This window comes from Rhipicephalus sanguineus, chromosome 10 (genome assembly GCF_013339695.2).
Source record: "Rhipicephalus sanguineus isolate Rsan-2018 chromosome 10, BIME_Rsan_1.4, whole genome shotgun sequence".
In the NCBI taxonomy this organism is placed as follows: domain Eukaryota; kingdom Metazoa; phylum Arthropoda; class Arachnida; order Ixodida; family Ixodidae; genus Rhipicephalus; species Rhipicephalus sanguineus.
The window spans coordinates 22,609,619-22,626,086 of NC_051185.1; the positions used below are offsets into that span (position 1 = coordinate 22,609,619).

The 16,468-nt window shown below is 47.3% G+C and overlaps 1 protein-coding gene across 4 annotated transcripts in view; it reads left to right on the top strand.

Moving 5' to 3' along the window:
• LOC119407237 (nucleolar protein 4) overlaps nt 1–16,213 on the top strand; it is a 161,432-nt gene extending 145,219 nt beyond the window's left edge. Inside the window, exons 5-9 of one of the 4 annotated variants that reach the window (XM_037674116.2) lie at nt 1,973–2,347; nt 3,214–3,342; nt 4,146–4,352; nt 5,928–6,044; nt 8,142–16,213. In XM_037674116.2, coding sequence (XP_037530044.1) covers nt 1,973–2,347; nt 3,214–3,342; nt 4,146–4,352; nt 5,928–6,044; nt 8,142–9,041 — 1,728 coding nt within the window. In that variant the 3' untranslated portion in view covers nt 9,042–16,213. The remainder of the gene's footprint in view (nt 1–1,972; nt 2,348–3,213; nt 3,343–4,145; nt 4,353–5,927; nt 6,045–8,141) is intronic. The other 3 variants (XM_037674117.2, XM_049419650.1, XM_049419651.1) reach the window with 3 other exon arrangements.
• The last annotated feature ends 255 nt before the right edge of the window (nt 16,214–16,468 follow it).

The window sequence follows — 16,468 nt, forward strand, 5'->3', positions numbered from 1 at the left end:
CTTTCACCCTCTCTATCTTTTTGTCCTCTCCTATTTCCTGCCTACTTTGGTGTTTGGTCGCGCTTGTAGCAGAATCCGCGCGTTGCTTCGCTATCCCTATGTTTCCTCGGCCGCTCGGTGACATCCCTGCACAAACGGGAAAGGAGGAGAAGGACTGGGCCTAAAGGGAAAGAAGAGGCAGACGAGCCCGCGAGGAGAGAGAGAAAACGGGAGCGTTGGGGAAGAGAAAGAAAACAAGCGGTGCCCATTTTTCCGGGCGCTCTCTTATGGACGTCGTTCCATAGCGCTCCCCCACGCCCTCCAACTCCTTTGCGAGCTGTTATTTCTTCTCCCTGATTTCCTCCTTGTCATTTGCTTCGCTCGCTTCTTTTATCGTGGTAATGTATTGTTGTTTGTTTACGTAGCTGACTCCTCGCCCCCCCCCCCCCCCCCCCCCCCCTTGTTTCCACATCTCCCCCGCCTCCTCCGCCAGCCGGTGCCGCGCGACGAAGCGAGAAACATGGTGGCGGTAGTGGTGAGGTCTTCTCGCGCGCGAAACAAGCGATGAATGTCGACGCGTAAAAAGTGAGAATTCGTAAGCGAATATTTTGTTCCGCGGAAGTCTGTTTCCTCGGCCGGTCGTTGTCCTTTCGCGCGCACTTTTCTAAATCCCTTCTCGCTCTTTAGTCGGCGCCGGAGTGGCACATCAGTTGGCCCCCGAAATCTCGCGTCTTTTTTTCGTTTTTCTTTCTTACAATGCTCTCTGACATGCATCTTACAGGCCGCCGTCCAAGACGCTGTTGTAGGATAACGTCTAGCATTGTCGTGTCCTGCCCCCAACTCAGGCCTGTTTTATGAAAAGGGAGTGACAACCACCCGTTTGTAGCACGAAGCCACGAGGAAATCCGTAGGGATTTCTTTGAAAGAAAGAATCTTAGTTGCCGAAAATTTCGTCCTGGTCCGGGGATCGAACCCAGGGCCCACGCCTTTGTGGTTGTCAATTTCCCCTTCATATCCATTACGCCACCTTGCGGGATTCCGCAGAACCGATTTGTTGGAGGCTTGTTTTGTTAATCAACTGTTCATTTCATTGGTTACTGTAATAGCAGTATTGATAAGAGCACTATCACTTAATTGAACAGGCATGAAGCTGCCCAAACGACCGTCGCTATGAAAATCTTAAAAATTGGTACTCAGATAAGAGTGCGCTAAGGCACAGGAAGTTCAAGCATGGTAAAATCAATTGATAGTATTCGCAGCATTAAAATCAAGGAAACAACTTGAGAGTAATCCTTCGAGGATTACGCTGCTAGAGTGGTCTTTTCAGCTCTTTCATATAATCTTGAGCACAAATGTCGGCACTGGTGGCTTTTTCTATATAAATTATTTTCGTTCGAGTCAGGTATCTGGTACTTCGACATTAGCCGGCCGTAAAAAAGTCCTGCTTCTTAAGTTGCTGCTGTGGCCACAGTACCTGGCTCATCCCCACGATGATAATAATAGTTTAATATCTGGGGGTTTAACGTCCCAAAAGCACGATATGATTATGAGGGACGCCGTAGTGGAGGGCTCCGGAAATTTCGACCACCTGGTGTTCTTTAGCGTGAACCTAAATCTAAGTACACGGGCCTCAAACATTTTTGCCCCCATCGCAAATACAGCCCCCGCGGCCGGGATTCGATCCCGCGACCTTCGGGTCAGCAGTCGGGCGCCATAACCACTACACGACCGAGGCGGGGCCCCACGATGAGGAATGGCCACAGTGGAGTTAATGACAACAGCATTCAACCGAAGGACTAAAAGGAACAAAAGTAAATGATCAAAATTGAAACATTATGTGAATGAATCGTAAGGAAATTTATGCGGAATCTATTTTTAAGAAGAAGGTTCAGCACTTGTAACCATACTGCGTACCTATACCTACCCATTTTTCTAAGTTTGAAACGTATAAGTCAAGAAACTAATTCCGATGGTGATGGTGATCATAATGCAGGACTCAACGCTGGGCAGCGACGAGCTGAGCGACGATGAGGCGACGCCCAACTACGACGACGACGAAGAGGCGAGTCCCGACGCGGGCTTGCTAGACTCCAAGGAGACGTCGGACGCGCACATGGCTGACGCTGCCTCGACCACGTCGCCGCGACCTGCGTCCGAGGACACCGCCGGCGGCTCGTCCGCGAAGACCGGCGGGTCGCCGACGACCTCGGCTAGCCGGCGGTCCTGCACGGACGAGCCCATGGACACCCAGCAGCCACTCAACATGACCGCCAAGACGACGGCGACGACGTCGCTACCCGGAGGGTCTGGATTCTCCGTCAGCGGAGGCTCAACGGCGGCCGAGCACAGCTTTGCTGACCGAGGACAGGTGATTGATTGATTGATTGATTGATTGATTGATTGATTGATTGATTGATTGATTGATTGATTGATTGATTGATTGATTGATTGATTGATTGATTGATTGATTGATTGATTGATTGATTGAGGCTAATATTAGTCAAGTGGCAGCCTAATTTTCTTGGAAATTAGCTTGGTAAAAATTTTCAACTGAGACCAGCACTTCTCAGCCAATTGATTGACTGATTTTCGTGGTTTATTGTACTACCATAATATTATCCGAAGTTACCCTGTTAATTGTTTTGAACAATGCGAAGGCGAAGAGCACTCGTGGGGTGTTTGGTCGATGGGTTGATAGATTGGTTGACAGAATAATCTGCTAAAGAAAACGAAATCGGCAGTACACATCTAACGGTGGCCGTCTAAACTAATGCTACAGAGCCGACTTTCCCTCTCCATCTCTTGTTTTGGCGGTACTACAGTCTTTGCGATCGCACCGGTTTTATTATGACAACCAATAGAGCTAATTCGGTACCTCTATCAGGAGCATATCTCCGCCATTCTGCCGAGGATATACCCTTGTAATGTAGTTACGCTGAGCGCAAGGAATGAGGACAAATAGAACAGGACAAGAATGTGCGTAAACTTTGTCCTGTTTTCTTTGTCCTTCGTGCTTTTGGCTCAGCGCAACTACACCAGAATTTCGTACCAACTAGCCGAAGTCAAAGCTTTGCTGAGAATACACCCGCCGAATCGTGACGCTTTTCTATTCGTTCCCGCTCGTTTGTTGTTGCTTGATTTACCAGTTAACGGACAATATTGATTACGTCAGTCCGATACTTCTTCGATTTAATGTCGTCAGGTTCTGATCGTGTACACCACTGTCCTATGCAGAGTCCTCCGACCGCCGAGCCGGACGACCTGTCGGCCGGCACCAAGGACGAAGACGAGGAAGATGACGATGATGAACAGGACAAGCTCGACATCAGCTCTTACGACCCCGAGCGCCTAAAGGCCTTTAACGTGAGTGTCTGTTAAGGCTAAAGCCTTAGATGCCTCATCAAACTCGCGAAAATTGACCGTCGGCGTCAACACACACAGGTGATGCAAAAAAAATCATGTCATGACGTCACCATATGACATCATCATCGTGACGTCGCATCGCCAACATTTGTGTCGTCATCGTGAAAACATTATGACATCACATAACGTGACATCGCACGATGACGTCATCACATCACATCGTCGCTTGACCAAATGTTGGGCAGATCAGGGAGCAGTGCAAAACGAGGTGAAGTGCAGAAAGCTTACAATGCCTCCGATCCTGGAGACAGTGCAAAACCAGGTGGGGTGCCACCGATCCTGGAGGCAATGCAAAAACACGTTAGGTGCAGAAAGCTTTCGGAAAGGGCCGCGAGGAGGATCAATACATCGACTGAGAAAACATGATTATCCCATGATTATGAGGGACACGCTCACAGAAACCGCAAAACTTCTAAGTGCATCGCTCAATTCAATGGTGATCTCACATGTATACAGTACGGTCCGCTGTTAGAGAGAACACTCGAATGAGCACCTTTCATATTGCTGGCCGCTAACTCCAAGTGGACGTGGAAACATGGTTCGTGTGCAGCGCTACTCTGTCAAAAGGAGTCAGAACTGTCAACCACTAGTAGTCTTATGTAAATCTAACGAGTATGCTTTTGCAATAGAGAAAAATCCGGACATGCACTGCACGAAAGTGTGCCCTTTTGCAGTAGACCCACATCTGTACACATCCACAACGAACTTAAGTTGGTTCTGCCTGGTATAATTTGCTTTCTCAGATGTTCGTGCGGCTGTTCGTCGACGAGAACCTGGACCGCATGGTGCCCATCTCCCGGCAGCCCAAGGAGAAGATCCAGGCCATCATCGACTCGTGCAGCCGACAGTTCCCGGAGTTTGCCGAGCGCGCCCGGAAGCGCATCCGCACCTACCTCAAGTCCTGCCGCCGAACCAAGCGCACCCGCGACCTGAATGGCTGGGACGTGAGTGTACGAACAAGTTTACGTGAACTATTGAAAATACTCGTTATTTTACCAAGTTATCGTTCTTTTTGAGAACAGAACCACTTCGCTTTAACGCGACAGCGTTAAAGAGCCCGTGTTGCAGAAATTTCGGCGTCGGCCTCGTTGGTTGTGAGCGAAAAATCGAAACAGGTAAAAATTAACAAATAATAAAAGTCCACTGCGCGTGGGAATCGAACCCAGACCTTCTACGTGGAAGTCGGGTGTTTTACCACAGAGCCACGCGAGTGCTTGAAACTACTTCGGAAAAAAACCTTATACAGATACAGGCGTCATGCATTGCGAGGGGTTCCCCGTTAAGACGCATAATATTCCGTGGCAGAAGGGTGGAATTGTACCAGGCGTCACACCATGTGAATCGCGCAACGGGTGGCGATTTAAAGGAAACGACGGACGAAAAAGTAGAAGCAAACAGAACTAGCGCTAATTCTCAACTGACATTTTATTGGAAAGGAAACAGTGCTTCCTTTCCAATAAAATTTCAGTTGAGAGTCAGCTTTCCTTTCCAATAAAAGTTCAGTTGAGAGTCAGCTTTCCTTTCCAATAAAATTTCTGTTGAGAGTCAGCGCTAGTCCTGTTTGCTTCTACTCTTTCGTCCGTCGTTTCCCGTGCGCGCTGCACTTTACGCATGATAAAGATGTACCAACTCGCTCAAGTTACTATATTATAATTAATGATCATCAGCGAAAACAGCGACAACATCAACGAAGTGCGCGTATTGCCTTATGGATGAGCACAGGGTGCTTCGTTGATTCGCAGTGCGATGAATTATGACGTAGTGGGCACTTTGCCACTGCGCTTCGGTAGGCATGCACTGTAGGAGAATTTCAAGTGGTCAACATAGAGTAGCATAGTAAACTCTGCGCGGCCGATCTGACGCGCACAGACGCTCCTCTCGGCACGGTTGAGCTGTCCACTGAAAAGCGAAGCCTCGCAAGCGAATGAGACAACAAAGCGAAGGGGGGCCGATTACGCTATCGCATTCTACTCTTGAAGGCCATGCTCAAGTGTCCTCTAGTTTGTCTTTTTTTTATTGCTTCATTGTATGCTTTGCTGAGTGAAGAATTGTACATACCTACAACTCTGCTTGGACATATAAGTATAAAACAGCTTCAAGTATAGAATTCGAATTTACCTTGGTATCCGCTCCTGCATTCCTGTTGGGTACGCTGACGCTGTCGTAGCTAATTCGATGCTCAGAAGCCTACAGGTGCGCAGAATAATGAAATCGCTAGAGTAATAAATACCGTTAGGCCTACAATAGTTGCGCAACAATGACGTCATTGAAGAATCTGTACGTTTCACGTGGCACGATTTTTTGAGTGGCACGAGCACCTAGTGACGCTGTTGTTTCTCTTCCAAGCACTTCCGTACGTGCACTTACTTCCGGTTTTTCGAATATTCAGCGCCACGAAACACAAACCCAACGAATACACCAGCAAACACGAACGCCGACGTGCCAGCGCCGCTTCCAGACACATAAGTCAAGGATTAAGGTCGTCTCCAACTTGTTTTTTTTTCTTTCTCTTCCGCCGCGTGTAGGGTCGCACGGCGGTCCCCCACCTGACGTCACCGCTTGCCGAGCAGATCCTGGCGTCAGCATGCGAAAACGAAACCAACAACGCCAAAAGGATGAGGCTTGGGTTGCAGCCGTTGCCGGTGGGTTTTCCTCTTTTTCCTTGAAATCGAGTCTCTTCTCTGTCTGGCCTCTGGTGCCACGCTCTTTACGCCATAAAATATGAGAACTATTATCCCTACACCAAGCATACATTCGAGTACAATGTTCCCCATGAGGCCGCTACAATCTGCCTTTTACATTTTCCCGTGCTACTCCGCCGCGGTGGTCTAGTGGTTAAGGTGCTCCCGTGCTGCCCTCTATCGTTTTGGTAGGATTTTGGTAGGGGCCGGGACAACTGGTATTGCCAGAAGCAAAGCCTCCGAGATCAAGAGGCGCTTCGCGATTTTTCCGCTAGAGGAAGGGCGCATGCGCCGTGGCATCGTGAAAAAGGCGGATTCGTAAGCAACTTCAACTTTCATTCAAGTGTACAGTCGTATTTTATAGTGGCACGAGCACTGCTCCTGTTTCTCTTCCAAATACTTCCGGTCGAGCAAAGTACTTCCGGTTTCCCGAACACTCAGGAACAGTCTTCTAAAAAATATAAATCGGTTGTTTTGGTTCAAGTTGGATAAATATGATATCGGAGCACAACCACACTTAAGAGCCAGTTGACTGTCAGAATAATTAATAAAAATTAATTGATTGGGTTTAATATAAAAATCGTGAGGCAGCTGGGATCGTTGCGGCATCTGGCGGAGCAGATCTCAACCACGCGCTTCTTTCAACGTGGCCTCTGAGATTCGCTTCGGCAGCGCGACAACACACAACCCCAAGGAATACACCACGGCTCACGAACGCCTACCAGTGCTAGTGCCACTGTCAGACTCCGAATTTTTTCATAGGCACAATGATAGGGTCTTCCTTTTTCTCACGTCTCGTATTGGGCTCCATTGAGTCTTCAAGAAAACTAGACCTTAATTTCTTCATCTTTTTCCATGCTATAGATCTCAAGCAATTTGAGTAAGCTGTAGAGGGTCGTAGTTATCCATACCGAAGTTAGGTTGCGATGCTCGTTACCGTTCCTTGCATTTAGCCGTTCTGAACTTGTACTTGCAAGCCTGGGAGACTTCTTGCGAAGGGACGCAAGCACCAAAACGAGGTTAGTGACGCAGTAGGCTTGCCCAACCCTAAGAACGTAACGAGGTGGAAGCTGGAGTATGTGGTAGTTTCTCGCTGGCACAATTGTCCCTGGGGAGAACGCGCTGTTCCTGACAGCTAAAACCGTTCTACGCGATTTCCGCGACTAGAGCTGGTGTCGGCAAGGCTTGATACCTCTGCATTCTGCGTTTAATATTTCAACTGCAGTAACAAGCAGTTTTGTTCAGCCAACGAGGCGCTGGTTTGGCCCACAGTTCGACGCTTGACACAGAGCTAGCGGTGATGTTACGTATGCTTGTCAAACAGCAGATTATCGAAGAGCGTGAACCATAGGCGTGCACACACATGCGGGGGGGGGGGGAGACCCCCGCCCCGCCCCTCATCATCTTCAATTCAATTCTTCAATTCTTTATTTGCAGACGTGAAACATACAGAAATATCAAAACTCAAGGGAGGGCGTCGATTCCGCCTCATTCTTTTACTCAGTAGGACCTGTCACGCCATTATTTAATGTGCAGGGTATGGGCATGCATGTTTTTTTGACGATAATGGCGGCCGAGTACGCCAGATGTTGCATTCACAGAACTTATTACTTCCCAGCTTTATTTCCGAAAACCCGGCGACCAGTGGCAGGCCGTTCGGAGAAGCACGTCATGGCTTCATTTTCATTTTTGCATCTATTTCGGAGCTTCTTTCAGACTCGACCAACGGCGGGAAGGAGGGGAGGGGGTTGCGGTGCGGGTGAAGCTTGGCCCCCTCTAATGGAGAACCCTGAGCACCTTAAGAGAATATGTTGCTGGGCTAGTTGGCTCATAATGCTAAACTGCAGAGCGCAGATTCGGTACGGGACATAGAAGAACATACACAGGACAGGACAAGCGCAACGAACAAGCACGCCTATGGCGCGAACGCAGGACCCAGAAAAGAACCGCAGAATATATTCGCGCTTTTCAATATTCCGCTGCTTCACAAGATGTTCTAACGAGCTCAAATGAACACGCTGCTAACTTCCACGTGTCCTTTCTTCTTCCTTTCCGCAGATGGAGCTGGACATCCCGGGCCGTTCCACGACCCCCGGCTACCACGTGACCGTCGGCGTGGGCGGACCCAATGGCACCAGCACCGTGCTCGGCGTGCCGGCGTCTCTCTCGGTGAACAGTAGCGCTGCCTCGATGACCAACAACGTGAGCAGCCAACTCATCAGCCGGTTGACAGCCCCCATCGTCAGCAGCAACGCTTCGGCCACAAACGGTTTGCTGCCCACGAGCCTGTCTTCAGTCACCGCTGGCGGGCCCACCGCCTTGACCGCTGCGGTTAGCAGTGCAGTGACAACCTCGGGCGTGGACGTGACCGCCGTGTGCCCCTTCCACATGCACCACCACCATCAGCAGCAGCAGCAGTTCCACCAGCACTTCGCCGTGGCGACCTCGGCAAACCCTTCGGTGACGTCGAACGGCATCCTCACGTCTCCCGGCACGGTGACGTCATCCTCTTCGTCGTCCTCGCCGGTGAACAGCTTCATGAACGGTGTGGTCACGGGGGCGCCGAGCCCGCACACCCCGCACAGTCACCACCACCACAAGTGCTTCAACAACAACGTCTCGGCCACCAACGGCGTCGGGCTCACGGCGACTGTGACGTCAGCCGCCAACGGCCACCACTACCATGTGCACCACAGGCACCCCGGTAGCCTTGGCGGGACGAGCGTCTCTTCGTCGTCTTGTAGCGGTAGCAACAACAACAACAGTCCGACAGACCTGAGCGTCAAGAAATGCGTCGGCAATGGCGTGGACAGCAGGCCGGCAGTGGCGTTGAAGTATTCGCTCAACCCGGCAGAGGTGAACGCCGTAAAGCAGCTCATCGCGGGATACCGGGAATCGGCCGCCTTCCTTCTACGGTCCGCCGACGAACTTGAACAGCTGCTCCTTCAGCAGAACTAAGTTTGGCCAGCAGCAAAGGCAGCAAACATTGTTGTCACAGAGGTAAAGCCTGGCATCTAGGATGACCATCTTGTGTACAAATGACTCGACAGAAGCTTGCCACAGAGATAGAAGCCTGGTATCCAGCATGACCATCTTGTGTACAAACGACCCGATAGAAACGTTATTTTCCTTTTTTTTGCCAGCCTGTTTTCGGGGACTAAGTCTAATCGTCTTGATGAACTCAGTGTGTAAACTTCGGGCCACGATGGCTAAATTGTTGGTGGCTGTTCAGCAATAGACAAGAAAGAGCAGTCGGTGCGATCTGTCTAGGCTACCGAGCGCACCACGTTCAGTGTCCCTAAGGTCCATTGGTTAGTGCGGTGCTCAGGTACGGTGACGTTTCGACTCGCCGCCAGCATGTGACCGACTCACCAGTTTTGCTTAGTCACTATCATCTACTGGTGGAGATGCACCGACCGGTTTGTCGTTTTATTGTTGTTGTTTGCTTTGCATTCCATTTCTTGAACATTTTTTTCTTTATTTCTCCTATTAGAAGTTATCGAGATGTTTTCTGTTCTATAAGTGGGCCGAGTTTGGAGCCTGCATTTTCATACTTGTTGCCTGTGGTCACGCAGCATTCCAAAAGTATGAGCCGCACTTTGTTTGTTGAGTGGGTTGTTACGTTTCGGTTTATATGGCATACGTTGTGGTGGTGTGGAGCAAGCACTGCAGGAAACTTGGCATTGATACCTGAACATCATCCGAGTCGAGTGCAGTCCAAGTCCCAAACGACCGTTCAGATCATTTCGTTGCCTACCGGGACCGTACCATGCAAAGTGGCGCACCGTTTCGAAGAAGGAGTCATTGTGATGCCATCAGCTCGGCTGATAACCTGTACAGATAACTAGCGACCTGGCTTTGTAAAGAAAAAAAAATCGTGAGCACTGCCTTCATTGTCCACATCCCGGAGATAACAAGCCTTGGCACCAGTCCTCCCTGACGGCACCGGTATCGCAGCTTTGTACTCGTAGCGGTCCTGTACAGCGCATCAGGGTAGTGTGATAGGATTGGACGAGATGATAGGAGCAAGTCATATCTCACTCAGCATATCTCGAGGCATCTAGTCAAAAAACGACCCTCTCTTCTATACTGTGTACAGTTTCGAGGTGTCTTTTTATCAACCTCTTTGTTTTGTCGACATATCTCGCGGCGAGCTAGAGATAAATTAGAAGCTGGACGGAAGGTTGGCGGGCAGGCTTTCCCGCTGTGGTTCTCGCATTTGTTCTTATACTCTTGCGACGACAGTGACGTCAGCGTCTGACGGTCAATGTAAAGTTTACTATGACGTTATCTGAATATCAGCGTTTCGGATGCAGGGACGGATTGGGAAGTGCACTGCTAGAACTCCTTACAACATATCGATTGTCTTATCCCGAGAGGCTAGCACATTGGTCTTGAACTTGTTCAGAAGTGCGGATGCGCCAGGACCCACCTATGTTTCTTGATGGTGTACTTTTTCTTTGTTATTTACAAGGAACCTTACCGGTGTTACCTTGACAGGTCTGTTTGAAGTGACATGTGCGTAGCTTCCTCGTGCAAAAGTAAATGTGTGCAATGTCTATAATCCACCGGTAACATTAGTGGCGCTTCGCGGAAGCAGAGCTGTCCTGGCGTGGCCTCCGCGATTTGCTCCGGCAGCGCGCGCTGCCGGAGCTAATCGCGGAGGCCACGGTCCAGGACACAGCTTGCTTAAAAGAACCGAACCCCTCAGAGTCAAACACGTCATGCGCACAGTGGTTTGCCGCAGTTAAATTAAAGGTACAGAATACCAAGCAGGGTAGCAATTTATTCACTGTGATCGACAAACGACGGGTTCCAACGCACCCGCATTGCACCAGACTCGTGAAGTCTTGCCAGCCAGCCTTCATTCCTGACCAGCCTCTTTATCTCACGAATGACTCTTCGACGTCACATTTATGAAGAAAACTTTCAACTTGCCGCGTAAACGCATACGTTAAGCGACGGGGGCGAGGAAGCCTTATTACAGACAGCATTGTCAGGAATATGGCATGCAATCGTGTTCGTTTGTAGCTGTGAAAGTCTATATAGGTGGAAGTCCGTATCGCATTTCACACTGAAGCATCGCATTTTCACGGAAAGTGTGTGCACATCGCCTCCTCTATCCCTTCGAATGTCGGAAGCAGCAAGATTATAACCGGTGGTTTAAACGTATGCGTCCTTGTGCGTGTGATGTCCTAATTTAGAAATGGCACTACTGGGACTTCCGGATCATATCGGTTCTTTGAGATAATGTCACGATAGATGGGTGTACACTCTGTTGTGAACTGTGAGCCGTGACGCTCATGCTGTGTGTGACTCGATTTTTTGTTGATCGCACCAGTGTTATCTATGATACATATCTGGTATCTGGTGTACTTGTGGGTGCGTGAAAAGTTCGCCTATTGCCAGAGTTAATCTCGTCTACCTTTAGGCGAGTGTAAAAGTGTGTTTTGTTCCTCCTTTGATAATAGTCATATCAGATGCTGAGGATTTGTTGTTACCGTTCAAAACATTCCCTTTTAAGCTGTCTGACAAAGAGATGCCTATCCAGCTGTTATTTCAAGAATTATCATATCACACGCATTTTCTCATTTTGTGAAGATTTTCTTTTATCGAGGTTGTGTCGTAGCACCAGGCGAGTGCTACTTGGCCGTATTGGTGGTCTCTCATTGCCAGCATATCGATTCTTTCTTTGTATGTTTTTTGACTGGTGCAGACAGTTGAACCTAGTCACTCTGCTAAGTACTCAATTTACTCAGACATTCGTAAAAGCAGCGCGTTAGTTGCTGATTGAAAGTACAAAGCCGATGATCTCTGGTTAAAAGTATTTATAAACGCTATGAAAAAAAATTCTGTTCAAGAAATATTTTCCCACGAAGCTGCATTTGCGTATATCTGCAAGTGGATCTAGTCTCCCTTTGGGCATAAATATTGATGCGTGCAGTTTCGTTACGCAGAAAAAAAGATGTTTCAAAAAACAAAAACGCACGTTTCTCTCTAGTGAAAGCGATGTGGTAACTTTCGTAAAAACTTATCTCTTACTGCTTATTTTAAACACTTAATATTCTGCAGTCTCATGTACATTTCCTTCTGAAAGTATGTTAAGGTTTACGTACGTAAATATGGCAAGTGAAGTTGAGCCTGTTTATTATAATCCGGAAATATGCTTTTATCAAAAAACTCGAGACATTCCGAATAGCCGGTCACTGATAACATGTCACGAGGTGATCTTTGAGATTAGCTTTTCTTTCTCGAAAGCCTTCATATATAAAGCAAACATGGTTGACATATCTAAACGTTTTCTAATCGTTCGCTTCACTTTTGAAGATACAAACATTGACTTAGATCTGCGGGTGTTGAGATTTCGTTAACAATGCATGAAAAATGTAATTCACTCGTTCGCTTTACAGCATATCTAAAACAACATGGAGTGATTGATGAGACATTTTTAAGTGCAGCTTTTGCTTTAAGGGTTCCTAGCAGTTTTAAATCTCTGAAGGCTCATGTGAGACCTTGAATAGCTACGTCAAAACTTTTAGCAGCGGCTACTCAGAGTTCACTGAATATATTTACTCATCTAAGTCATATCAAACAGATGACGTGCGAGATTATTTCATGGTGCGTTATCTACCATATCAACTTGACAAGCAGGCTTATATAGTATGAGAGCATTACTAAGGCTCTTTGCTTCACATATCACATTCCAAGTTTGGTTATTACCATCGAAACAACTTTTGTTTCACGAGTCCTAACTATTTTGGTGGGCATACCTAGTCGAGCATGTGATCCTAGTCAAAACTAGCAAATAAATCGAAATAAAACTAAAATTGAACGGGAAAAGCATATCAGATTATTCGAGCAACGGAACCAAATTTCAGTGGTTGTGCAGTGGTTACGCAGTGGTTGATGTCAATGACAATGGCTGCGCAAGAGTTACTCAGTCAAGTGCTACAACCAACTGTATGGGTGTTGAGCTGAAAGACTTAAAGCAACATATTGTACTTCGATGGTTTCATTCAGCTAAATGACTCATGAGGCCATGGATGAAGTCTCGTTAAATGACTTCATCCGGTTCCATAGAGAAAAAGTGACGCGATCGTTCTACATGTCATGCTTTCATTTTCTCGTTCCAAGAGTCCTTCAAAGCATGATTTCTGCTTAGCACAATAGAATAAATCCTGCCGCTTCAGTCGTGCAGCTACAGTGCCTATATAAATTATAGGCAGTATTGCGGATTCGCCTAACTTTCGTACTTGTGGCTTCTGATGTTCCTGGTGGCCTTATTTGCCTGTTCTTGTATCAAATTATTTGTCTTTAAGTGTACAAACAGATAAGTCTGTCCGGTAAGCCTAAGCAACCAACATTCGTTCGCAAACTATTATCACAAATATACTTGCAAGCACTACGCTTTACCTTTCGAAATTTCCAAAGTCCTACTTTCGTGAAGACGGCAACGCGCTCGGTGCATTACAATTACGAGCACTTGCCTTTCTGCTTCTTTAGAGTCCCGCCTCTTACTGCAGAAGCATCTAAAATGACCCAGACAGAATAGTAGACTCGTTATTGACAATAAATTCAATATTTAAAACACGAAAAAATCAGCTCTTTATTGACAATGACATCTTATCGATGATGCATTATGTCGTACAATGCCTTTTTTTTTGCATTTCACCTCATCGCTGTTGATATCAATTCTTTAAATTTTTGAAGCAGTTGCTATCCTGAAGGAGCGAGTCAGCTTGACGAAACTAGGGCTGCAGTGGGATTCCTCTCTCGGTGACTCAATTAAGCAATGGGCACCCTGACGAAGCAAGTAACTTTGACGAAACTTAGGCTGCAATGGGATTACTATTTCGATTACTTTTTTTCACTTGAAACCTTAATTCTCCATTCCGTTCTTCCCTTGGACTTCTCTCTTGTTTACATGCAGCAATTTTTGTACAACAGACAATATGCTTAGAAGGACTCTGTGACCTTGAAACGCGTCGAGGTTATGCTCTCTTCACACCCAACCCTGGAGTCTCAACTGTCTTTTTTTTTTTTAAACACGGGAGGAACGAGGCATTGTGATGTGCATATGTGTATGTGTGTGCGTGTATGTGCGGTGTGTTAAAAGCGGCGGAGGCCGGCAGCGTGCAATTGTCGCCAGCAGGACCAATTATAAACTAAAGCGCCCGACGAGAGCGCATGCGTAAACGAGCTTCCTGCTCCGCCGCGCTCTCTCTTTGACGTCATGAAGCATTTATCGATACTGTACTTTGTCATGTGATCACGCCGTCATTTTTTTTTCTCCTTTTAAATTTTGTTGTTTGATTACGATGCGCCGGCTGCAAGTATTTTATTTAATAACACTCTCAAAATTATTTGTGCTCAAGAAAAGGTTGGGTAGGAGCAATGGGGGTTCCTTCTATCTACATAGACTCAGTTTTTACTGATATGAACCTGCAAAACAGTGTGTTCAGCCCGTTGAACTGATGTTACGTATATGGGGGTGAAAACTGCTTTTTTTGTGCATTTCCTTATTCTAGAGGTTGTCAACACAAGGTCCACGGCACTTATTCACACGAACTCTTTTGTGCTAGAACTCTTCTCAGGACGAAATTTCGGCCAATCGCGACGCCGAGCATATTATTAGCGAATCCGTTGACCAATAAGAACGAGCCTTTATTCTGTTTGTAAATTTGCTTCAGTATTGGCATTACCAGGACACCGACGACGTGGGCATTGCAGAAGGCGCCCCTCTCCGTTTGTGACGTCAGCTGGAGCATTTTAATGGTAACGGCTCCATTGGACCTGTCTGATTCTACGAAAGCGTTCAGTGCAACAGCAATTAGCGCGTGATAGATTTCTTTATTATGCCTCTTTCCATTTTTGCCAGAAAACTTACAGCACACGCACCCAAGAACATTTATAACTCGTTGTGGTTCAAGAAAACGTCACAATATGCAGCCGTTAATAGTCACAATCTACATTCCCTCTGTCCAGGTATTCACTAAACTATAATCACCTTACGGAAGGCAAGAACTTATAGGTTACATCCCAACTAGCATCGCAGCTATGGCTTCATATATGAGTAAGAGCCGCGAATCTCGAAGGCTGTGCATTTGGGTGCTGCGATCACCGCATTCCCAATCCGCCTTTTTTCACGATGCCACGGGGCACGCGCCCTTTCGCTATAGGAAAAATGGCGAATTGCCTCTTGATCTCGGATGCTTTCGCTCGGGAGTGCAATTGTGGACACTGTCAGTTTCCGCCATATTGTTAAATTTTGTAATGGCGGAATTTAAAGCGAATCAGACGGGTCATAGCAGCCCTCGGGCCCAATGAGTATTGCTCAATGGCGGAATTTGACAACATGGCGGAATTTGACAATGTCCAGAATAGCATTGCTGTTGACACCGACCCTCCCACCTCGTGGCCTCCGAGATCAGCTGCAGTAGCGCGCGTTGCCGGAGCTAATCCCGGAGGCTACGCCCAGCTCTTACCGATACCTTATCAAAATGGCGGAGCGCAGCACAGGAGAATGAGAAAGGTAGAGTGCGGGAAGCCGAAAAACAGGTCACGGTCGACAAGTTTTAGGTACCCGCCATGTTTTAGGTAAACCCCTGTTCCGCAAGAGGTAACTTCAGCAAGGGAAGGATGGTCAGTGTGAAAATATCCTATTCAGATTGTCGCTGCTATCTCTGCACAGTGCAACCGCATCACTAAACTTGCAGCCGTGCGCACAAGCCTTATAGGCAGGCTTGGTTAAGCATTTAGTTGTACGAAATTTTCAGAAAGCACTTCTTAAGGCGTTAGCAATGGCGGCTGTGATAAAGTTTCGATTTCGTTAAGCGTTATTACGCGCTTGTGTTGTTGTGTGGACGCAGCCTCGTTACGCCTAATTTATTGTGCTTCGTTGTCTCACCCTGTCACACAATCCGGTGCACTCGTTTTCTCTGTAACCTATATTCATTTTACTTGACGCCAGCTTATAAACTGTCAATGAAAATGTTTTCTTCGTGCTGCTTCGGTTCCGACATATCACGAATTAGTGTCAAACCAGTCAGGTGGACTATATATGTACATACACAGAGGTTATTACTATATGGACCCGGTGTGTTCTTGAAATACATTTTTTATGCTCTGTCTGTGTCGCACTGTCTGAGTCACTTCATTTCACATGCACCAATTAATCTCTCACGGCCATTTGTGTCCGAGAGGGATGGCTCGCGTGGCTGTTCGATAAACAATCGACAACTGTGACGCTCGAAAACGCGTCGCGAAAAGAGGACATGGATGAACAGGTGAGACATACGGGGCGGTGCTATCAACTAAATGTTTTAATTGAATTGGATTAAATTCATTGTTTGGAAAATTATAGGTGTAACCTTAAAGAGACAAGA